Source organism: Rhinolophus sinicus, chromosome 15, assembly GCF_057876585.1.
Source record: "Rhinolophus sinicus isolate RSI-liver-muscle chromosome 15, RSI-T2T, whole genome shotgun sequence".
Taxonomy (NCBI): Eukaryota; Metazoa; Chordata; class Mammalia; order Chiroptera; family Rhinolophidae; genus Rhinolophus; species Rhinolophus sinicus.
The window spans coordinates 77,212,900-77,235,266 of record NC_142515.1 but is presented as its reverse complement, the minus strand read 5'-3'; the positions used below and the strand labels follow the sequence as shown (position 1 = coordinate 77,235,266).

The 22,367-nt window shown below is 54.3% G+C and overlaps 2 protein-coding genes across 5 annotated transcripts in view; both read right to left on the bottom strand.

Moving 5' to 3' along the window:
- Window positions 1-27: 27 nt before the first annotated feature.
- ZNF414 (zinc finger protein 414) lies at window positions 28-7,250 on the bottom strand. 3 transcript variants are annotated; one of them, XM_074337697.2, is made up of 8 exons: window positions 7,011-7,247; window positions 5,998-6,307; window positions 5,580-5,687; window positions 5,361-5,466; window positions 4,533-4,876; window positions 4,402-4,452; window positions 3,809-3,988; window positions 28-160 (listed from the first exon to the last, which is right to left on the bottom strand). In XM_074337697.2, exons 1-8 carry the CDS (start codon window positions 7,011-7,013, stop codon window positions 72-74), a joined length of 1,191 nt encoding a protein of 396 aa, XP_074193798.2. In that variant the 5' UTR covers window positions 7,014-7,247; the 3' UTR covers window positions 28-71. The 3 variants fall into 3 exon arrangements, with proteins under 3 accessions (XP_074193798.2, XP_019567494.3, XP_019567493.3); XM_019711935.3 differs by lacking the exon at window positions 28-160 and adding an exon at window positions 3,536-3,715 and having other exon boundaries at window positions 7,011-7,243; XM_019711934.3 differs by lacking the exon at window positions 28-160 and having other exon boundaries at window positions 3,536-3,988; window positions 7,011-7,250.
- Window positions 7,251-9,783: 2,533 nt separating this feature from the next.
- The window catches only part of MYO1F (myosin IF), a 30,018-nt gene continuing 17,434 nt past the window's right edge, over window positions 9,784-22,367 (bottom strand). The window contains exons 16-28 of one of the 2 annotated variants that reach the window (XM_019711932.3): window positions 20,927-21,008; window positions 19,619-19,725; window positions 19,078-19,176; window positions 18,847-18,991; window positions 14,518-14,632; window positions 14,251-14,420; window positions 13,406-13,551; window positions 12,868-13,014; window positions 12,513-12,661; window positions 11,955-12,038; window positions 11,191-11,386; window positions 10,925-11,094; window positions 9,784-10,234 (exon numbers count right to left, since the gene is read on the bottom strand). In XM_019711932.3, the coding sequence (XP_019567491.1) occupies window positions 10,158-10,234; window positions 10,925-11,094; window positions 11,191-11,386; window positions 11,955-12,038; window positions 12,513-12,661; window positions 12,868-13,014; window positions 13,406-13,551; window positions 14,251-14,420; window positions 14,518-14,632; window positions 18,847-18,991; window positions 19,078-19,176; window positions 19,619-19,725; window positions 20,927-21,008 (1,687 nt within the window). In that variant the 3' untranslated portion in view covers window positions 9,784-10,157. The remainder of the gene's footprint in view (window positions 10,235-10,924; window positions 11,095-11,190; window positions 11,387-11,954; window positions 12,039-12,512; window positions 12,662-12,867; window positions 13,015-13,405; window positions 13,552-14,250; window positions 14,421-14,517; window positions 14,633-18,846; window positions 18,992-19,077; window positions 19,177-19,618; window positions 19,726-20,926; window positions 21,009-22,367) is intronic. The other variant, XM_074337694.2, reaches the window with a different exon arrangement.

Sequence of the window (22,367 nt, the reverse complement as noted above, 5' to 3'; positions counted from 1 at the left end):
TGTGGGGTGATTCTAATATGCAGCTAGGCTGAGAAGCACTGGTGCCCATCGGTCACCCTCATTCCCCGTTGTTAAAGTGGAGACTCTGCCTTTGGTCCGTGGTGAGACCGCTTAGGCTGCCACGTCCCAGGTGCTGCCGATGTTGATCTGAGGATCACACCTGGAGTTGCAAGGACATAGAAGTTTTCAGAAAGATCCAGAAGAAGGCTCTTTTGTTTTGAGGACTTAAATTCCCAGCAGGAGCCCTTCTTTTTGCCTGCCCTGCCATGAAGGCCTCAGGCAGCACAGTCGGAAACGAGTGCTTGTTTGTGTATCTGCTTTAAGAGCACAGCCTGAGAATTCTGGAGCTTCTGTACATCCAGCCCTGCACAGACAGACGTGCATCCTGAGTCACATTTCCAGATGTGGGTCCCCTTCCAAGCAAGGGCCCCAGGAAGCCAGGCATGATGTCTGGGTCCTCTCGGGGTCTCCGAGAGCAGCCACCTCAGGCTGGTGACGGGCTGACTGACCGTCCCAGTGTTTGGTGAGTGAGGGGAACACAGAATGAAAGAACGAGGGATGACTGATTGCCCAGAGCATACAGTCTTTGCTCAGTTAAGGGAAGCTGAAGGACTGAATGAGTGACTCTCCAGGCAGGCTCCAGGCAAGCCACTCCTGGTGGAAACCCACAGCCCGGAACTCGGAGTTTGGAGGGTCCCTCCCTGGTGGAGAGCCTGCCAGCAAGGCCCCCAGGGGCGCGTGTGCCCCTCCACTCCCGTTTGTGTTTGGCACCTTCCCAGACACAGGCCGTGAACACCGACAGAGCGCTATACTAGAAGCTGCAGTACCAGAAACCATGAGAAGTGACAGCCGGCGAGGGTCTGCCTTGGTGACTTGAGGGTGTCTGTGTATGTGTGTGTGTGTGTGTGTGGGGGGAGGTGCGTTGGGGCGAGTGTGTAGAACTGTGTGGGTCAGGGAGGGGGCCCGCCGGGATTTCCATCGCATGTGCGAAGCCGAAGCTGGCGCGCGGGATCCCAGCTCAAGAGCCGGGGGCAGTGCACTCGATTGCCCTAATCCTGGGGGTAGGGCTGGGGCGGAGTGTCAGCGGCCGGGGCAGCCACGTGTGTTCTGAGCGCTCGGAGGACTAAGCACGTGGGCGGCTGATCCCAGGGCCACCGCCCGCGCGTGAAGTCGGGAGCCAGGGATGGGGTGCTCGGACCCGTGTCAGGAGCTTTCACTTCCCCTCTCCCAGTCCTGGGTGAGGGTAACCCAGCCGGCACTCGCCAGTGACGGAGCTGGTGCCGGACGATGCCAGGTGGACGACCACCTGGCCGGTCTCACGTGGATTTAAGCCGCCTGGAGACGCTCAACCCGTTCAACAGGAACCTGCAGTCTCTGGACCACCTGCCCGGGTTGGGGCAGCTGTGCGCGGCCCCTCATTCTCCCTCAGACACTCCTGGGCGCCCTCTGCTGGGCAAGCCGGGGCCCTCCGAGGACTCGCTTGCCGGCATCCTCAAGTTGGGGGGTGGGGGGAGAACCTCTGTGGGGTTATAGCTTGGTTAGAGGGAGGGCAGGAGCTGCGGGAGCCTAGAAGGGACACTGGGAGCAGTAATACTTCCCAAGCGAGCAGACAAGGCTGGATGTGAGTTGGGAGGGGATGAGGGAGGTGTTTCTGGAGTGAACAGGGTGCCCAGGACAGGTAGTGATCTCGCTCCCTAGGCCTCAGGGCAGAGTTTCAGGTGGCTCCAGAGGGCAGTGGGGGCTTTGGACCCTTTATACTCATGGGAGGGGTGGTTGCATCTACATGAGTGATGAGGTAGGGGTGTACCTGGACCAAGATGTTGACTCTGGGTCTCTCTGGAAAGGTCCTGATAGACTGGGAAGTGGCACTGCCTGGATTTGCGGGTGGCTGAATGAGGGACTTAATGGGGAAGGAATGAGGGACTTAGGGGTTGGGGGAACCTGGTATCCTGGAGATGGGTTGGGGACCTGGGGGAAGGGTCCCACTAAGGCTTGTCCCTGGAGATCCAGGAAAGCCTGGGACTAGGGCTGGATTCCCCAGGGACAGCTAGTGGCCTTGGGAGTGTGGGAAAAGGGAAAGGTGCCCTTGGGGCCCAGCTGCCTGGGTTTTCTCCTGGGTGGTGTGCAACGAGCTGGTGACTTGGAACTGGGCCTGGCTAGTCAGGGCTGTCACTTACCCTCATAGCCTCATCTTCTCTGTCTAAAATAAGCCCCTTGACCCTGCCCCACCTTCTCCCCATGTTCTTGAGAAGGCCCAGGAAGCCACGGGCTTGGTGACCAGAGGGATGTGAATCATTTGCAACATTTCCCAAGCCCGGCCCAGTCCCCCTTGAATCCTCACAAGGACTCCAGGGGTGAGCATCATGACACCCACTTTAAGGACTAGGAAAGTGAGATGCAGGAAGGCCGAGTCGTCCCCAGCATCATAGTCATGGTTCCAAGGCTTCTGGCTGAGAGAGGGGGAGCTCAGGAGGCCCTGGAACCCCACCCCCTGATGGCCCATGTGGCCCCACAGCTGGTACTGAGTGACAACCACCTCAGCAAGGGGCTGGAGGTGCTCCTGAAGTGCTCCTGCTCAGGTGCTTGCTCATAGGATGTCTGTGTTGGAGAAAGGGGAGGGGAAAGGGAGGTTCAAATGGGGCCTTGTGGGCTACTAGGAGAACAGGATCTTCATCCATATAGCTGTGGGAAGCCATTGAAGGGTACTAGGCAGGGGAGGGGCACCATCAGAAGAGACCCATTTCTAGGCGTGTTCACACTTGCAGGAAGGGCAGGAGGGATTGCTCTGAGTGCCTAAGGAAGGGGAGAGGGCTGAGGCCTGGGTTAGAGGACCACGGGGCTGGAAGGGAGCAAGATGCCGGAGGTAAGACCAGTCTGAGGGGTGGCTGCCAACACATGGGACTTCCATATCTAGGAGGCTTCGCCTGCCAGATTCTGGTGACAGCAGGGCTGACACAGCAGTGTGGCACCTGAGTTTGAATCCTGGCCCAGGTCTGACTTCCCATGAAGGAAGGGAAGAGGAGGACCAAGATGGAGGAGTACAAAGGAGGGAAGATGTCCAGGCTTGACCTTGACCCACCCTTCTTGTCAGAGCCAGGGCAGGAGGAGAAGTGAGGGAGGACATGGACGAAGGCTGAGTTCCAGCCCTGGGGACCCTGGCACTGCCTTTTGGTGGGGCTGCCCCACCACCCCTCACCTCTCTACGAAGCAGCATTGGCCTCAGGACCTGGGGGGCTCCAACTGGGCCAGTCCCAGAACTTTCTCAGGACCAGCCTCCCAGCCTGATCTTCCATGTTTCTAGGACTTAAAATAAAACTGGAAACCTCCATCCCATCTGGCTTCTGGAAGTGGTGGCACAGGACAGTGGGCACTGGTGTACTGAGCTGGAGACCTGGGTCCCAGTGTCGAGGTGACAGGGGAGGGGGACACAGGTGGGCAGTGAGGGGAGGCCTGCCCCCTCCCAAGGGGGCAGCGTCCAGGACTGCTAGAGGAGCCCTGCTGCACATCAGAGGGCAAGGGACCCACACAGCACAGGTCAGATCAGCGCGCCTCTTTTTATTGTCTCCCACCCCATCCATCTCAGGCATCCCTAAATTACAAAACTACCCACATTTCACGGCCCACCCCCTAAGCGGCGGGGTTCAGAGCGGCGAGAAACCTGGGCACTCCCCCTTTGACAGCAGCGGCGACACCTTGGGTGCAAGTGGGGCCGGGTCTGGGTGGGGCAGAGGAGGGGGCACCTGAGCCTCGGCCCCGCCCCTCACCTCGTGGACCCCGCCCTCCCCACCCGCGAGCTCCCTGGCCTTACCCGCCCGCGCGTCGGGGTCGGGGCGCGGCTGCCCGGACGCCGGGGCCGCGGGGGCGCCGGGGCGGTGGTCCTCCAGGTGCAGGGTCATGGCGGGCCGCGAGGCCGTGGAGAAGGCGCACTGCATGCATGAGTAGCGGCCCCGCGTATGCTCCCACACGATGCGGCTCGGGGCCGCGTGCCCTGCGAGCAGGCGGGATCCCATCAGTCCCCGGCCCCTGCCCGAAGGACCCGTCCACTCGTGAGGACGGTGGACATGGGCGAGGGCGGCTCGGACCGTTCCCCACCTCCCCATCAGTTCCCGGGCGCCGAGGATCTGGTCTGGCTAATCCGTCCCCCACGCCCCCAGAACTGGGGGCATTGAACTTGACTTCTCCGCATCCCGTCCCCGGAACCACCGCAGGGGGAGGGACTCGTGAACCCGGCGCGAGCTTTACACGGAAACGCCGGCGCAGATGAAGGCACGAGGGCCGGTAGTTTTTAAGGCAAAATCCTGTATTTCGGGGCTGGCACTGCTGCCTCCCAGTATTTCCTGGGCCCGGCAGGGCGAAGGACAGAAACCCCTCCATCCCGCCCTGGTGATCACCTGCACGCACCTGAGGGCGCGTCGGAGCCGCCCTGGGGTCTTCGCGGGCTGCCGCCTGCACCTGCGGTATATGGGCGGGTCAAGGTCAGAAATCGGAACGAGCCCAGTCCACCCTTCTGGCGCTCCAGCCATCACACTCACCTTGGCTCTTTTTCCACACGGCGGCGCTGGAGGCAGGCGGCCCGGGAGCGGTGGCCAGGAAGGGGCGCAGGCGTGGGGGGCTTAGGCCAAAGGGCGCGGGGTTCAAGTAGGGCAGGAAGGGCCCGGTGGGGGCAGGGGTGGGGGTCGTGAAAGGCTCGAGCAGCGGGAACTGCAGGCCCGGTGCCGACGTGGGGTCGGACTCCGGGGGGCGCTCGAGCGCGAGTGGTTCCTTGTCGAGGGCGGGGGGTGGCGGCGGGGCTGGGCTCTGCGCATGCTCGGCGCAAACATGCAGATGCTTGAAGAGCGAGCGGTGCGTGCGGAAGCGCAGTAGGCAGTTTTCACACCTGGGGGGCAGGCACAGGGCTGGGCTGGGTCTTCTGGGGGACGATGGAGGGGCCTATCCGATGCCGCCTGGGGACCCGCCCCGCGAGCGTGATAACGGAGCCCGGGGAGGAGCTTGCCCTAAGCATCCCCCTACTGTGGCCACGACCCTTCCGAACCCCTCCGGGTCGGAGCCCTGGGAAAACGAGGAAGAAGTCTCAATTTTGACTGAGGTGGTGTTTTCCTCGTGGGAGGTAAAGAGATTGAGCGGAGCCACACCCACGTAAGCCCCACCCCTTCCGTGTCCCTGGGACATACTCCTGGTACTAGTCTCTCTTCCTGGGCAGGTAAGGGCAGGGCTTGCCCGAGGCCACACCCACATCCAGACCCAACCCCTGACTAGGATGGGGAAAGGCCTGGTACCCAAATACTGCCTATCACACCAGAGGTGGGCGGAGCTTCCTGGTCACTAAGCACCATAGGAAGTTGGGGTGGTCAGGGTCTCACTTGAAGTAGCGATTGGGTTTGTAGTGAAGCTTGCCGTGTGTCACCAATTCCTGCATGCTGGGGAAGGTCTCCGTGCAGCTCATGGCGGAACAGCGGAAGAGTTTGCCTGGCAAGGCAGGGTTGGAGGACAGAGGAGTGGAGTGGGGTGGCCAAGGTCAGCCTGGGGGCTCTGCCTGCCTCCCACCCTAACCTGCCTCCCACCACCTACCCTGGCCCTACCTTCCAGGGACTGTGTGGGTGGGCAGTGGGTACGCAGATGCTGTGCCAGGTCGCGAATGCTGGGGAAACTGAGGCAGCAGCCAGGGCTGGAGCAGGGTATCTGCTTTCCTGTAGGATGCACACAGCCAGGTCACCTGCCCCTTCCCCACCCACGCTGTCCAGGGCTCTGCCCCAGAAAGGTATATACGAGGCTGGAATTACCCTATGATTTCCTATTGGGGCCTTTACTCTGTCTCCTCCACCAGACTGAGCTGCCAGAGGGCAGGGGCTGAGCTGGCCTGGCTCATCACTGTAGCCACAGCCTGGCACACACTTGGTGATTCCCTCTAGATAAGGCCCAAGTTTGGAGATACTCTGCACTTCTCACTCCTATTGTTCCAGGGCCTGTGACTCCACCCAAGGCTCCATCACAGGTCACCTGGTAGTGGGCGTCGTCTAGGAGGCCGCAGGTCCTCACTGGTCCCGGAGACTGTGCTTGTCAGGCCAAGACTGGGTCCAGGGCCAGGCTGGTCACTGTCTGGGACTGGGGAGGCACCCTGCTGGGCCCCGCTAGGCCCTCCACGTTCCCACACTGGGGGTGTGATTGCCCGGTCAGGACCTGGCTCCTCCGCCATGGCGGAGGTGGCTGTAGCAGCCACAACCGGGGACAATACTTCTTTGTCAGTCTCACTGGAGCTGGGCTCTGCAGTGGCCGGCATGTCCGGGCCGGGTCCCGAGGGTTCCTCCTCCTGGTGGAAGAAAGGTGAGGAGAACCAACCCCTCTGGGCCCAGTGTCTGCTGGGGCCAGCCAGAGGACCCCTCCCACCCCCGCAAGACCATTGGGTCGAGACATCATCCAGTCAGCCCCCACCCCAAGGAGGCACCATTAAGAGAGGTCAGGGGGTGAATGTGGATTGGGCTCCTGACTCCTGTCTCCATCCCCAGGCAGGGAGTTGGGCGGTGTCCCAAATGTAGAAGGTGGCATCTGTCAGGAAGGCTCTTAAGAAAGCAGCATCCCCTCCTACCCAACTTGGGAAGGTGGGAGGCCCTCTACGCGGAAAGGGCGTGGCCTAGAGTGGACAGGACAAAGACCATGAAGGCGGGGCTCTGAACAAGTCGCGGCTGGGAAGATATTGGAGGGGCCAGAAGTGGCCATGCGGATTGTTTGAGGGCGGAGATACATATACCCGCCGGGCGCGAGCCGTGCAGAACTTGGAGGTGCTGGGGGCCTGGTTGTACAAGAATCAGGGGCGGAGCCCGGGCCCTGTGGGCGTGGCCCAGTCGAAGCCGGGCCCGGAAGTAGGGGGTAGGGCGCTCGCCGAGTGACAGCTAGCGGTGGACGAGTGCCCGGATGTGGGGGCGGGGTCGACTGGAGGGTGTGTGTGTGTGTGTGTGTGTGTGTGTGTGTGAGACCGGGTTGCTCCCCGCCAGTCCCCGTGGCACCGCGCTCACCATCCTCGGCCCGGTTCAGCCTCTTGTTCCCGCGGCTCCGACGGCTCTCGCTGAAGCTGCGACGACTCCCTGGACGGCCGCGGACTCGCGATCACGCCGGCGCCATTTTCCGCCTTTCCGCTCTCGCGAGAGTGGGGGCGGGACCTGCGCAATGCGCTCCGCGAGGGGCGGGGTCTGAGAACTGGAGTCCCCCTGGACCCCAAAGCAGACCCTGGGGGCAGAGTTGCGAGCCGAGGGCAATCCTAGGGTGCACCTTTAACAGAGTCTGTACGCTGAGATCCGGGATTAAAATCTTTCCTGGCCTGTGTTTTCGTCTGCAAAATGGGTATTTTCATTGCCTCCTGTCCTGTCACCAGACTCCAAAAGCGATAAACAGCGGTTCTACTTTTTGAAGAGGTGTTGAGTGGGCAGCCTTTTTGGAAAGAAATTGGCAATGGTCGTCAAACTTTTCAGTGCACTTAGTTCTGAAGTTGGAGTGGGTCTGTTGTTATAGCCAGGGGCAGAAAGCAAGGTAAACTGTCAGTCAGGAAAAGTGTGTTTCCAGGAGGATGGCATTGGGTGTACTGGCATGGAATGAGTCACCTGTCCAGCCTACTGTGTTAGTTTCTGGGGACCCAGAGATAAACAGTACAGACAAACGTCCCTGCCCTCAGAGGCTGCTCCCATTTTAAAATGGATGAACAGACAACAAATGCAGAAAACGGTCTGAGGTTAAGTGCTACAAAGAAAAAAAAAGATAGTGATGGTCAAGGAAGCCTCTCAGTGAGGTGACTTCTGAGCTGGTAGAAGTGAGTCAGTGGAAGGTCATGGGGCCAGAGCACTCTGGAAAGTGGATAGCAGGTGCAAATGCCCTGAGGTGGGGACAAGCTTGTCTCTTTCAAGGAACAGTGAGGAGAGCTGGCAGGAGCTGCTGGAGCAGAGCGGAGGCAGGGTGTGGAGATCAGAAAGTGAATATGGTGCAGGGAAGGTCGTGCAGAGCCTTGTGAACTGGAGAGGAGTGTGGTTTCTATTCTAGACACTAATGCATTTTCAGCTGGAGGATGGTACACCATCTGATCCCCGGCTGTCGTTTGGAAGATGGGCTATTGAAGGACTGTGAAGTGGATCTTTGATCTCAGATCTCTATAATACATTATTTAACCATCCAAAAGGTATATGTTGAGTTCTAGGCAATTGTAGACTTTATGTGCAATGTATTTTTCCCATCTGAGTACATAAGATGTACGTATGTGCTTTTTTTTTTTTTTTTGGTATCTATGTGCTTTTCTGTGCAGAGAATACCATTAGAAGGAGAAATGGCATTTTTAATACCATTACAAATTGGGGAGAGGAACAGGGATTTTCAAGTGAGGGAGAGACAGATTTTTCACATTTTTCTGCAGTTTTAATTACAAAATCTTTTTTTATCTTTAATACAGTTAAAAACTCTTAAAAACATCATTTTGATGCAGGATGGAGGTGTGTGTGTGTGTGTGTGTGTGTGTGTGTGTGTGTGTATGCAGGGGAGGTTGGTGCAATCTGGCCCATTTTCAGACGGGACAGGGATCCGAGGAAGGGCCTGACTTAAGAAATTTTTTGAGTCAACAGGATGTGGGGCTGAGTGGGTGGGGCTAAGCTGACTGAGGTTCGCAGATGCTGTAACCTAGATGTGAGAAGCTATCTGTTAGAATGTCAAGCCCACTCCATTCTCCATACCCAGCACCCCACCCAAACCTCATCTATCCATCCTATCTAGAAGGCCCTACCTCCTACATATCTTGTGCCTGCCACAGTAGTGGGGTCATGGCGCTGTACCTCAAAGTGCCAGGAGGAGGGGCAGTGAGTTCGAGGGCAGAGAAGGGAGAGGGAAGCCCTGATTTCCTCTTCAGCACCAGGAAATGCCCAGCTGATGAGGTCAGTGGCTCATGTCAGTTGTCCTCCCTGCCATCTGTCCTTACATTTAAGTCTTGCAGTGAGGGATGCACACAATGGTGGTTGGGTAGTAGAGTTAGAAAGTCAGACATGGAGAGAACCAGGGACATTCAAGGGACTGGCTAAATGCTTTTGTATAACAATTCACTAACAAAAGGGCTGTTGAAACCCAGTTGCAACCTTGGGATATTTTTCCAGCCACACTCAGCTTCCCTAGATCAGCTTCCCTGCAGGAGGCTCAGCTGGCCAGTCAGCCCCTGTCCCTTCTCTGGCTCAGTTCTGACCCTACCACTTTCCCAGACTGGCTGCTCTCTGAGGGGCTGAGCACAGAGGTGGTGTCCGTCTGGTAAGCCAGGATCCTTAGAACCAGACCATGGCAGGACTCCCAGCCGGTTCCAGCTGCCCCTGCATGGAGTACTCAGAAGGCTCAGACTCCTGCATGGGGTCTGACAGCTGGGGAGACCAGTAGCCAGGCTGACCCCTTCACTCATGATTATAAGTGCAGAAATCCAGGGCCCTGTCCTGATTCTAGACGAATGAGGGCTAAGAAGGCACGGACATGGGGTGGGGGGTAGGGGGGCGTGTGGGAACTGCCTCATTCCTCAGGGTCCATTTGGGTACTGGATGGGTGTGGGGGCTGCAGATTCAGATCTATCAGGACCCACTGGACCATTTTCTGCAAAAAAGCTGGGATGCAGCTTCTAGAAGATGGCATGTGAGACCAACTCAAGCTTTTCAAGACTTGGCTCTGTAGAATCTTAGGCAAGTGACTCAACCCCTGAGCCTTAATTTTTCCACTTGTAAAATGGGGCATTTGCTGCTCCTACGTCACAAGGTTCTGAGAAGGTTGGCACTCAGTTAGTTCACACTTCCACCCAGCAAACGTTTATTCTCAGTGAAGAGAGAAGGAGAGAGATCATGCTTGTCAAGGCCCCCCGGACTGTGCCCCGCACTTTGCTGACAGGACACAACTCATTTTATACTCACAAGGCAGCTGGGAGGTAGGCTATGCTGTTAGCCCTGTGTGACGCAGGGGAAAACTGGTGTGACAAGGGGGAAGCCAGGGTCCAGGGTGGCTACAGTGGTGACTACCAGACCCACCCAGGGCCAGGGTTGGGCTGGGCTGGAGGCCACAGGACTGGACCTTCTGGCCAATGCAGGCAAGGGAAACGAGACCCCCTCTAGCAAGGCCTGGCTCCCTGGCAGGTGCGAGGACAGAGTTGTGGGTACCCCCACTCATATCTTCTCCACATAGTTTCCTGGGAAGAGGCCCTCCTGGCCATGCAACCGGCCTTTCCACCAGCCCGAGGCATCTGTCGGAGAGAAGAGAGTGTGAGGCAGTACCCAGTCCACCTGGGAGAAAACCTTCACGCTGGCTCAGTGTCAGTCTTACGTACTTCCACTGGCCTGGCGTAAGGCAGAGATTGAAAAGAGAGTGACAGATGGAAGGAAGGGAGGGAGGGACACACACATGGTTTTTTCTTGTCACTGGCTCACACTCTGTCATTTTCTAGACCATTCACTTGCACTCTTTCTTCATCATCTCCTACAGGCCCCTTCCCTGCAATCCCCATAGTGCACCCAGGAATGACCTCATGGGGTTCCCCAACCCACCTGCAGAGGGTGCTGTTGAGTCCAAGGCCCCTCTGGAGCAGCCCAGGGGACTAAGATAGGAGATGGTCTGGGCCATCCATACATGGCCCATTTCCTACTCACAAGGGGTCTCTGAGGTTCTGCTTTTAGCCCTGTGTTTGACAGGTGACAAAAATGAGGCTGGGGTACTGGATGTGATGCAGTGAGGTCAGGCTCTCATGTGGCTTAGGTGACCTCCAGACAAAGGCCTCTAGCCTATGCATCCACTGGCTCAGAAAAGGGTATCTCTGTCGGGGACTGGGAGCTAGCTGGCCACCTCTGTTCTCCAGTGGGAGGAGTATGCGGTGGGTGGGGGCTGCCTGGCTATGTCAGGGTTCTGACACCTCCTACCTCTGTCCTGGCACACATACCTTCCATGAGGATTTCGATGACTTCATTCACATTGAAGCTCAGCTCATCCACGTCTTGGCCCACGTACTGGTACAGTGCCCGGCACCGCGGGCCATGCGTCCGTGGCTGGGGCTTGGGTCGGCCCACACCTGGCACAGGCCGCTGCCCCACGCTGCGCTTCCTCTGCATGCTGTGGGCACGGGGGGGGGGGGTGCGCTTGTCAGAGCCCAAGATACTCCTCCAATTACCTGCCCACCTCCTGGGGCTGCCCTGCCACCCCACCTACCCAGCCACGCCCTGATCTGGCACGTTGAGGAATTCTGTGTTGTGCTCCGAGGGGTGCTGTGCCCGGGGGCGTCTGCTGGCCCTCAAGGCTGAGGACGGAGGGCCTCGGGGAGGCCGCTGGGAGCCCCCTCCAGATGTGATCTCCAGGGGCAGGGGGCCCCCTCTGGCAGAGGGGGGCACCCCATTACGGTCTAGACCTGTGGTTGGAGCAAGGATACGGGCATTTATCAGGGTGATGCCCAAGTTTCCAGTCTGAGGGAGGAGGCAGCCACACTCTCAATCCAATATAATGACTGGGCCAGAGGAAGGGACCCATGGGCCAAAACGGACAAGAGAGAGGTTCTACAGCAGTAAGATTTTCCCCCATCTCCTTCTGTAGGAGGGCTTTTATGGATAGGTCTTGGAGGATAAATAGGAGCTCAAGTGAAGTAGAAATTTGGGAGATAGGCAGAGCAAACAGCCCTAGCAAAGGCCTGGGGGTAAGAACAAATTTGGTAAGTTTGGTAAATATGATGTAGCTTGCCTGACAGGAGTGTAAGATGGGAGGAGAGAAGAGGTCAGTGGTTAGCTAGGGTTGAATTCTGAAGGGCTTTGAATACCAAACTAAGCTTAGCCTTTATTCTGTGGGAGACAGGGAGGTATGGAAAGGGACAGAGAAGAGAGTGGTCAACTCTGCTTGTTAAATCCTTTTGACAAGAGGTCTGGCTTAGGTTATGGAGCCCACAAGAGGCAAGGGAAGACACTTAGTGGGGGGCGTCTCCTCACCTCTGGGGGGCCCTGGAGCTGCCCGGGAAGGGGCATAGGGCGACCTTCGAGGTTTTCCCTGGGCCAATCCTTTCCGTGTAGGCTCTGAAAAGGAAAGCGGAAAGGATACAGAGATTTGAGTGGTGGCCAGACCGGACCAGGCCCCGCCCTCAAGTCCAGTCCACTCTGGCTCCGCCCCAGATCCGGTCGTCTTAGGCTCACTGGCTCTCCCATCAGTACCGCCCCTTAGTTACTAGAACACTGGCTCCGCCCAGTGATTGGTCCCGCCCCCCAGGACCCACCTCTCATTTTCTGGGCCCGCCCACTGCAAGGCTTGCCCCCATTCATTAACTCACAGGCAGACTTTGGCTACGCCCCCTCCGCATTTCTCGCCCAGTCATTGGTCAGCTCGCAGGCCCGGCCCTCTCCATGGATACCTCCTCTAAGTCTCTCTAGACGTACCCCTTCAGGGCCCTCACCCTCTCTTGGCCAACCTCACTGGCTCCGCCCCTCAGCATTGATTGATCCCCTCGCTGGCCCCGCCTCTTTGGCTCCGCCCCGGGTTCTGCACAGACTTACTGGAGCTTTTCGGCAGACCGTCACCCATGCTAACGGTGAGTGTCCGGCCGCTAGCCTTGAGCACCGCCACGTCGCCGGAGCCACGGGAGAAGGTGACGGTGCGGGTGCCACCTCCGCCCCAGCCCTCCTTTTTCACCCGGAACTGTAGTCTGTGGGGAGAGCGGGAAGCTGTAAGGGCACCTGCTTCCCAAACGGCGGGGGTGGGGGGCGGGGTGTTACTTCCCCATTCCATCCTTTCCCGGCTTGGCACTGGTGGGTGACGGGGCAGTGGGGGAGTTCAACCGGTCCGTGGGGTGGGAGAGGGACTGCTGTGCCTAGACCAGCTCGAGGATGGTGGTGGTGGTGGGGGGCGTACGTGTCACTGAAGGTGAGTGGCAGGGGCCTCCGCGCTGCCTCCTCGAAGCGCTTGCACAGGAGGCTGACGAACTCGGTCTTGAAGATGCTTTCCAGGAAGCTGTCGGTCGCGTCTTCTTGGAGGATGAAGAAGTCGTCCTGCCGCGTGCTGGGGGCAGGGCGGAGGAAAGGCAGGTGAGAGTTGACAGGTGAGGGTGGTAGAAGGATTGACATGTGAGATGCAACCAGGGAAGGTCAGGTAAGGGGCAAGTAAGGAGTTACACAGGTGGGGGCAAGCGGAAAAAGTGGCAAGGAGCTGGGGAAGGCGGTAATAGAGAAGGGTCAGGTGAGAAGTCAGGTGAGGAGATAGGTGCTGTTGGCAAGTAAGGATCATGAGTGTGGGGGGCAGGTGAAGGTGACAGGTAGGGCAAAGAGAAGTATAGGTATAGCAGCAGGTAAGATGGTCGGGGTTACAGATGGTGTAACAAGTATGAGGACAGCTGAGGATGACAAGGGGGCAGGCAAAGGTGACTGTGGAGCAGGTTGGTGCCTGGCCTCACCTGAGGGAAACTCCTCGCAGGGCCTGGATCTCCAGCTTCTTCTTCAGGACTTCATGCACCTGGCCCTTCTCAGGTCCCTTCTTCACCTTCTCTCGCCCGATCACATACACACACCTGGGTGTCAGGATCAAGTCCCTCTTGATGGGCTGTGAAGGATGCAGTACCAGAGAGGCTGATGTCAGGAGCCCTGGGCATGGGCAGCCTGGTCCCGAGGGACCAACCCTAGGCATAGGGGTGGTGCTGGGAGGTCAGGTGAAGGTGTCCCTCCATGGGAAGGTAGACAAGTGGTTATGATATATAAAAAATAACAGGTTAAGTAAGAGCATATTAGCTAGAAAGGGGTGTCTGGGGCAGTGAATGGGTACAGGATAGGTGAAGGTATACCTGCTAGACATGGGTGCCCAGGCCAGAAGACAGTACCTGTGCACTTGTGTATCTGGGCCAGGTGATGGTATGTTTAATTGACAGGTCTATACAGACTTGGTGAGGGTGTACCTAATGGATAGGTGTGTCCAGGATAAGTTAGGGTGGCCCTGTAGTCAGGTGTTCTGGGTGAGGTGAGTGTGTAATTGTGGACAGAGGTGTCTGGCCAGGTGACGATACATGATGGACAGGTGTGTCCGGGCTATGTAAGCGCATATTTGATGGGCAGATGTATTTGCATTAATTGAACATATACCTGTGGGCAGGTGTGCCCCGTCCAGGTGAGGGTGTACCTGTGATGGAACAGGTGTATCTAGGCTAGGTGAATATATACCTGTGGGCAGTTGTGTCCAGGCCAGGTGAGAATATACCTGTGATGGGGGTGCCAGGGTCCCGGATGTACCCACTTGCTAGTGCCTCACCTTGAAGCGGCGGTCGTACTTGGTGACTGAGTCAGCGAAGTCCACACGCTCCCTCTTGGCCAGGAACTGACGCAGCTCCGGCCGCTCCTCCAGCCCCAGGTAGTCTCCGACAAAGTTCCGATTGATGCTATTCCGTCTCCGCTCCTTCTTATTCAGCAGGATATTGGAAGCTGTGGGGACACAGGGTTGGTTGGAGGCAGAGGTTGTGGTGTGGCTCTTCCAGGTCCATTTCCCTCCACCCTGAGCCTCCCATCTGTAGCCTCTCACCTTCCTCCCGCATCTCCTCATACTTCCGGACTGCTACATGGCGCCGCCAGGCCTTCTGGATGGTGCGGGCAAAGCCATCGAACTTGCGCTCTCGCATCTCCTCCAGAAGGAAGAGCTGGGCGAGAGGGAGGGGCGGTGGGTCCTGGCATCTCCCAGGGCCACAGTCTCGTTTCCCCTGAGCCCACCCCGTCCACATGCTCATGCTCACGGGCGCCTGCACACATGCTATCACACTGTAGTTCGCAAAAATTTCTTCTTCCTCCAAGTGACTGGATGCAGGGTTTTCTCCTAATATGTAGCACAAGCCCCGCATTAAATTATAACTGTGGGTCTTGCTGGGTTCAAATCCCAGCTCTGCCTGTTACCAGCTGTGTGGTCTTGCCAGAAACAATATAACATCATGGTTTCTCACACTGCTAATTAAATTCATGCCTTTCACATGAGGTGCACCCTGATTTCAGAGATGTTAGAAATGTGAATCAATGTGCATTTTAGAAAACCAACAAGATACTGTAAATATGAACATCTGATGTATAGGACTGTGATGTGACTGGTGACCATGTGGTTGTTCAGTGTACAACCTGCACAGCCGTACCTGGCATTCCTGAAAAGGAGGTTTTTGCAGAAAGCATATTTTTGAGTTTTAAGAGTCTTGGCCCAGAGGGGTCTTAGGAAATAAACTATATCAGACCAAGTCATAGTGGAAATGCTGTGAAAGATGTCTGTTTATTTGGAATAATAGCAGGTGAACATATTAAGGAGAAGAACCCATTGGATATGAAAAGTTATAAACCTACAGCAAAAAACCAATGTGGTGGTGGTCAAAGACTAGAACAATCTATTGGAATAGGACAAATGGCTGGGAAACATCCTAATTCAAACCGAAATGCAGTAATAAAAGGGACACAATTTTCAATCAGTGAAGATGGGAAATATTATTGAAAATAAAATTGGGCTTTATTTAGAAAATGAACCCTTTACACAGAGGGATTTCTCAAATACTCAAATCTCACATCACTGCCCAAAGCCTGGGCGCCCTCTTTGTTGACGTGGTTGACGTCTCCCAGAAACCCAGGGTCTCCTGCAAGGACTAGAAGGATTCTGCAGATACTGGGTTCGGATGCAGTTTTAGAAATATAGCTTGGAGGATTTTTAAAGCTGTGGGTGTTTATAATTGTTCACAAAAGGTGGGGAGTCTTCTCACCAGGAAGAAAAAAACCAACATTGCAGTTTCATAGGTTGCAGGGAATACAGTGATTTACGTATGTATTCTTTTGTTTCTCTGATAGTCTATGGTTGGTGGGTCTGTGTGCAAAGTGTGTCTGAGTAATGCCTCCTATAGGGTGTCTAGAGGGCATGTGAGTGCGTTCTGTGGTTTGCTGAGGGGGACAGGTATGAATAAAGGGAGACCAGCCTGCAGAACTGGGAATGGGCCAGTCAATCAGGAACCCTCTTCCCCCTTAGCTGTTCAGGGCAGATGGGACAAGTGTCCCCAACCTTGTAATTTCTGCCCAGTGAAGAGGATTCCTTTTCAGTTTCAGAAATGGGCCTTCCTGTCTGCAGAGTTCAAAATGCATCTCCTTCATGCTATGGAAGGCAAAGGTAGGTGTGCTAAGTACGGGGTGGGAGGTGAGTGAGATAAGACCCAAATCTGTGTTTATCCTGGTGGACTGGCTTCAATAGCACCCCCCCATGTCAATTCATGTCCACCTGGAACCTGTGAATGTGACCTCATCTGGAAATAGGGTCTTTTCAGATATAATCATGTTAAAATGAGATTATACTGGAATAGGGTGGCTCTAAATCCAATATGACTGGTGTCCTTTAAGAAGAGGGGAATTTGGACCCAGACACACAGCAGAGAAGTCCACGTGATGACAGAGGCAGAGATGCGTCTACAAACCAAGGAGTGCCAAGGATTGTCGGCTACCACCAGAAGTTAGGGAGAGGCAGGGAAGGATTCTTTCCTGGAGCCCTCAGAGGGAGTGTGGCCTCATGACACCCTGATTTAGGATTTCTACCCTCCAGAAACGTGAGAAAATAAATTTCTGTTGGGTTAAGCCATCCAGTTTGTGGCACTTTGTTACAGCAGCCATAGGAAACTAACACACCTGGGGTGATGGGCAGTGAAGACCAGCAGGTATATAACACATTCAAGGATATTTATGTCCATATTTACAAGAAACAAAATCCAACTGACAATCATCTCACCATAAGTGCATTTATGATTGAGAAAGGCTGCGACCCCATTAGGTTTATTTAATTCCTGGATCAAGTTTTCATATAGCACAGTTAAACTGTTTTCATTTTACTAATATTATTCTCATCAGAATCACCTTTTTTCCTGTGCAAATTTTCAGGTTTTTTCCTTATAAAAATTTCCCACCAAACTTTTAGTTTTGTGACTTTCATTATTTTCAGCCAGTTCATCTTCCCCACCTCCAAATGTGCAGACTGCAATTTTGGTCAAAATTTGATTTTACCTTCTATAGTCTTAGCCAAAGCTAACTTTATTTTCTCTGTTTTTTTTTCCAGTGTCAATTATTATCTGTTTCTTTCAGAATCAGATTTTACAGTCTGCCAGTAATTGGCAAGATGGATTGATTCTCTTTCTCTCTCCTGCCCATCCTCCTGTTTTTCTTCCCATCCCTCTTTCCGTTTTTCCTTATCTGTTACAAATTGAATTGTTTCAGGTGTAGTCATAGCCATGGACAATTTTGGTTCATGATAAGTTTCTATCAGTAACGATATCTACTTTGAATGCGATTCCAGACTGTTTTAATTTCTCGAGCAAAATGCATGCACAGGGAAAAGATCTAGGAGATAGATGCAGACAAATTTTGGGGACAAGGATTCCCAACCTCCCAAGACAGACTGTTTTTGTAGCTGTGAAATCTCTAGTCTCCATGCCTCTGTGTTATGTTTTTGGTTCGGTGAGAGAACAGCTACCTGTAAGTTACAGTGATGTCGAGAATCATCTCAACAGTCTCCTTGTTGTCTTCATGAAGTCCCTGAGGTGCCAAAAGAGGGCACCATGATTATGCCAGTGAGGTGGCATCCAGCTGGCCCCGGCCCCATCCCCAGCACACCTTTCCCCACGGCTCCAGCTTATCCTGGGCTGGGGAACCTAGGATTCACCTGGGAGTCTGGTGAACTAGGGCAGCTCATTGAGACTATCACCTCCCTCTTTACTTTCCAACCTCACATACGTGTTTCCCCGAAAATAAGACCGGATCTTATATTCATTTTTGCTCCACGCATCAGGGCTTATGTTAAAAATCATGCTAGGGCTTATTTTCCGGTTAGGTCTTATTTTTGGGGAAACATGGTAGAAGCAGGTGGACAGGCAGGCCCTTAGGGGGTTCCTTGCCCTGTTTTTTTTTGTTGTTCTTTTTATCATTGTTGCTTTTTAAAAGATCCCCCCCCACTGCTTTATTGAGAGATAATTGACGTATAACAGTACGTAAGTTTCAAGTGTACAAGAGTTGATTTGACACATATATAGTGCAAAATGATCACCACTACCTCCGTCACCTCACACAGTTCCCGTTTCTTTTGTGTGGTGAGGACGTGGACGATCTCTTGGCACCTTTCAAGTATACAATCCAGCATTGCTAACTACAGTCACCATTCTGTATCTGACATCCTGGGGCATGGTCGACATTGACCTTGTGGCTTTGTTTTGTCCCTGAAAGCAGAGGCAGCATGACATCGCTGGTGCTTCCAGCCTTTTGCTAAAAGGCTCAGCGCTGATGGTAGCGCTGGAGGGATTGTTCTAGGTCGGAGAATGTGGAATGAGGTTTGTCTTGGATATGTCAGGGCTCGGGCTGGGCTCGGAATAAGAAAACTGCCACTTTGATACGAGTCTTAGGCTCAGGGACTGAATGTGTCCGTGACTGAAGGAATGAAGGAAGAAAAGGAAAGAGAAAACAGGATGGGAGAAAGGAAAGGAAGAAGGACATGAAGGAAGGAAAAGGAAGAAAGGAAACAAGGGACGAAAACACATTCTAGATAAGCCGTGAGTCCTTATTCCTTCCAAGGGGCTTGTCACCATAGGTGGCCATGTGTTCCTCCAACTGCTTCCTGGCCACCAAGGACTGTCCAACTATTTTAGGTTTTTCTGATCACCTACTATGTACCAGGCACTACACAGTGGACTTCCTGTTTTGTCTAATCCGCACTCCAGTCCTGCAGGGCGGCTATTATTACTCTCCTCTCCAAAGGGAGACACAGGCTTGCAGGGGTGAGGACATGTGCCCCATGTCACACCGTGGCCTGAGAGCAGGACCTGAACCCGTGCCTGTCTGCCGGGCTCTCACACACGCTTACCGACTCGGGGTTCTTGACGAAGACCTTGGTGCTCCCCATCTGGTACTGGTCTGGCTCCATGTTGACTGCCCGCAGCAGGTGCTGGACCCCCTGACGCTCGTCCCCGTGCCACTGCGGCCACGTCTGGGGGGTCAGAATGGCGTACCTGGAGAGAGAGGGTTTGGGAGGGTTTGAGCAGCTGGCGGTTGTTCTGCAGGGGCGGTCAGGGCCCGGGGTGGCAGGGTGCCTCACCTCTGCAGGAACTTGCTGAACTGGCGGCGGTAGGCGAAGCCCGCCCTGCGCACCCTGATGTTCTCCTTCAGGCCCAGGTACTCCACCTGATGCTTGACCCTGTGGGGAAGGCAGCCTGAGCACTGGCCCAGGAGTGGGAGGGGCTCTGCTGGCTGCAGTCTGGGGCGGGGGTGCAGCGCTGTTCCCAGGGTGTCAGCTCTGTGGGGTGTGGGCCTGGGTTCTGGGGAAGGAGTCTGTTTGTTCTGTGGTCAGGGTCACATGTAGGGTGGGTCCTGGGGTCTGGGGATTGTGAGGGAGACTGTGCTAGTCCCGGGGGTCATCCTCCAGTCAGTCGGGGGTCATCCCTGGGCCCTGGAGTTGGCTTGATCAGTTCTGGGTATAACCCTGAGGCCCTGAGGGGCTTTGTTCTGGTCCTAGGGGTCAGCCTGGGTTAGTCCTATGATGGGTCGTGCACCCCCAGCAGGGTTCCAAAGGAGGGTCAGTCTGGGGACAAGCAGTGTAGACTGGCCCAGCCAGTTGCCAGAGCGGGCTGGGGGGTCACCTGCTCTCTTCCCAGTCGCGGGGCCTCTTGGTCTCGTTGGGTTTGATGCAGCGGATGTAGTGGGGCGTGCACTTCTTCAGCGTGGCCACCAGGTCGTTGGCTTGTTTCTGAGGTGGAGGAGAAGGTGGGGTGGGGGTGCACAGATCAGATCTCTGGCCCCTCTCTCCTCCCACCCTGGATCTGCCAGGAGGTGGGGTGGGGCTGGCAAATGTTTGTTGATGGAGTAACTGAGCTCTTGGGAGAACACAGGCCTCAGAACACTCCTACCTGTCCTTCAGGGACCAGTACTTTGGAAGTAGGGAATCTCGGGTGTGTGCCTGAGGCTGGCCAGCCCTGAGCTATCTGTCTTAGTCCCTCAGGGGAGATGAGACAGGAAATCATTCCAGGTGGGGGGGATTGGGAGGAGGGCCAGGAGAGACTCCAGTGTTGATCGTGGCTCTGCTGTGTGTTCTGGGCCAGTGACTACACCTCTCTGAGCCTCGGTCTCTCCCCCTGCCAGGTGGAACTCGTCCCACATGTGTAAACTGCCCTGTGTTTGCTGCCAGCACTGACAAGTGCTCAATACATGGTTATTAAAATATTGCAAGGATGGGGCATTCATTTTCATAGCAACACTTTTCACAATAACTAAAAAGTGGAAACAACCAAAGTGTTCATTGACAGATGAATGGATAAATAAGAAGTGGTCCATCCACATAATGGAATATTACTCAGCCTTAAAAAGGAAGGACATTCTGACACACGCTGCACCATGAATGAACCCAGAGGACATGATGCTCAGTGAAATAAGCCAGACACAGAAGGACAAATACTGTGTGATTCCACTCACAGGAGGTCCCTAGAGGAGTCAGATTCATAGAGACAGGAAGTAGATGGTGGTGCCAGGGGATGGGGGAGGGGAGTGAGTGTTTAATGGGGACAGAGTGTCAGTTTGGGAAGATGAGGAAGCTCTAGAGATGGATGGTTGCACAACATTGTGAGTGGACTTAATGCCACACTGAATGTGCACTTACAAATGGTTAAGACGGTAAATTTTATGTATAGTTTACCACAATTAAAACAGTGACCAAAAGACCAAAAACATTATTAGGATGATGATTCACTTCTGGATTTAGGGAGTTAGGGGGCCATTGAGGAAGCTGGTCCAAGCTCCCTAACCCCAGAGCTGGTAGAAGACCCTGCTGGACAGAGGGTGCCAGAGACAGGGGCAGAGGGCCTGGGATGGGGGAGTGATAGACACTGGAATGAAGAGAGAAACAGAGCCAGCCCTCCCTGTGCCCAGCTCCTCCTTCCCTGCCCCCGGTCTACCTTGATCTTGGAGCCGGCGGTGCTGGGGCGGCCCTTCTTGTCTACATCCAGCTTCTCGGGGAACAGCATCCGGAAGAAGGCTCTAGGCAAGGGGAGAAAAGGGGTTGGAGGTGCAGCTGGACCTTGGGGTGCCCTCTCCCAGAGGTGGGGCTGCCTAGGTGCCTGACTGCACAGTTATAGTTCTTGAGTGTGGAGGGTGAGATGGTGAGAACTGGAGAGGGTTGATTTCATCCTTTTTAGTTCCTTGATTATTTGCCCTGTTACTTCTTCTTCCATGACCACACATGGCTTGGGTAGCAAGTAAAATAGCAAAAAGTTAAATTAAGTAGGAAAATATATCCAGTGATGCAGTATCTTGGGCAAAAGGGGCAGGTCCCCTTGTGGGAACCATCTTACATGCACAGGCTGACATGAATATGCAAAGAAATATGGAGAAGGATGCTTGCTGCTGAAGCCTTGTTTGTGATAGTCAAATATGGGCATAACCTAAGTGTCCAGCAACAGGGAATCCATTAAATCCACTTTGGTATATCATGGCTCCCTTCCTCATCTCCTCAATGAGATCTTCCCTGTTCACTGCAACACAGAATGAGTGCACTATTTAATAGATACAGAGTATCCATTTGGGGGAATGAAAAGTTCTGGAACTAGATGGTGGTGATGGTGGTGCAACACTGTGGATGTACTTAATGCCACTGAATTGTACAACTTAAAGTGAAAAGGTAAATGTTATATTATGTGTATTTTATCATAATTAAAAGATTAAAGTAAAAAAAAAAAAAAAAAAGAATGGTGCCCTCCCTACTCTCTATCCCTTTATCAATTTAGTTTTTCTTCACAACATGAGTCCCAGTGGTTCTCAGACTTCAGAGGGCCCCAGAATCACCAGGAGAGTTTGTCGAACACAGATGGCCTTGCCCTATTTGGGTTGGCTCCCCATAAATTCTGACAAGTTCCCAGGGGATGTTGATGCTGCTGGTCCAGGGACCCCACTCTGAGAACCACAGCTCTGTGCTTTCCAACATGGTGGCCAGTGGTCACACGTGGTTATTGAGGCCCTTGAAACTCGGCCTGTCCAAGCTGAGATGTACTGTAAGTGTTAAAATATATACTGGATTTCAAAGAATATGCAGTACGGAAAAAGCAAATGAAAAATATTTCATTAGTAATTTTTAAATATTGATTGCATGTTGAGATGATGATATTTTGGGTATAGTGAGTTAAAGAAGACATTTTAAAATGTCACCTGTTTCACCTGTTCACCTTTTTACTTTTTAAGCATGCTTACTAGAAAATTCAAAATCATACAGGTGACGGGCATGGGGATTAACTGCAATTTGGCATGAGGGATCTTTTTGGGGTGATGAGAATGTTCTGGATTGTGGTCTCTGTACTAAAAATCACTTCTTACATGGGGTGCATTTACTGATATATCAATGGT

What these genes read in the sequence shown, in the direction of transcription:
- ZNF414 (XM_019711934.3), bottom strand. An exon ending in TAGACGACGCCCACTACCAG is followed by an intron (nt 5,688 to 5,997) that starts GTGACCTGTGAT and finishes TGCATCCTACAG; the next exon opens with GAAAGCAGATACCCTGCTCC. An exon ending in CGTGTGGAAAAAGAGCCAAG is followed by an intron (nt 4,453 to 4,532) that starts GTGAGTGTGATG and finishes CATATACCGCAG; the next exon opens with GTGCAGGCGGCAGCCCGCGA.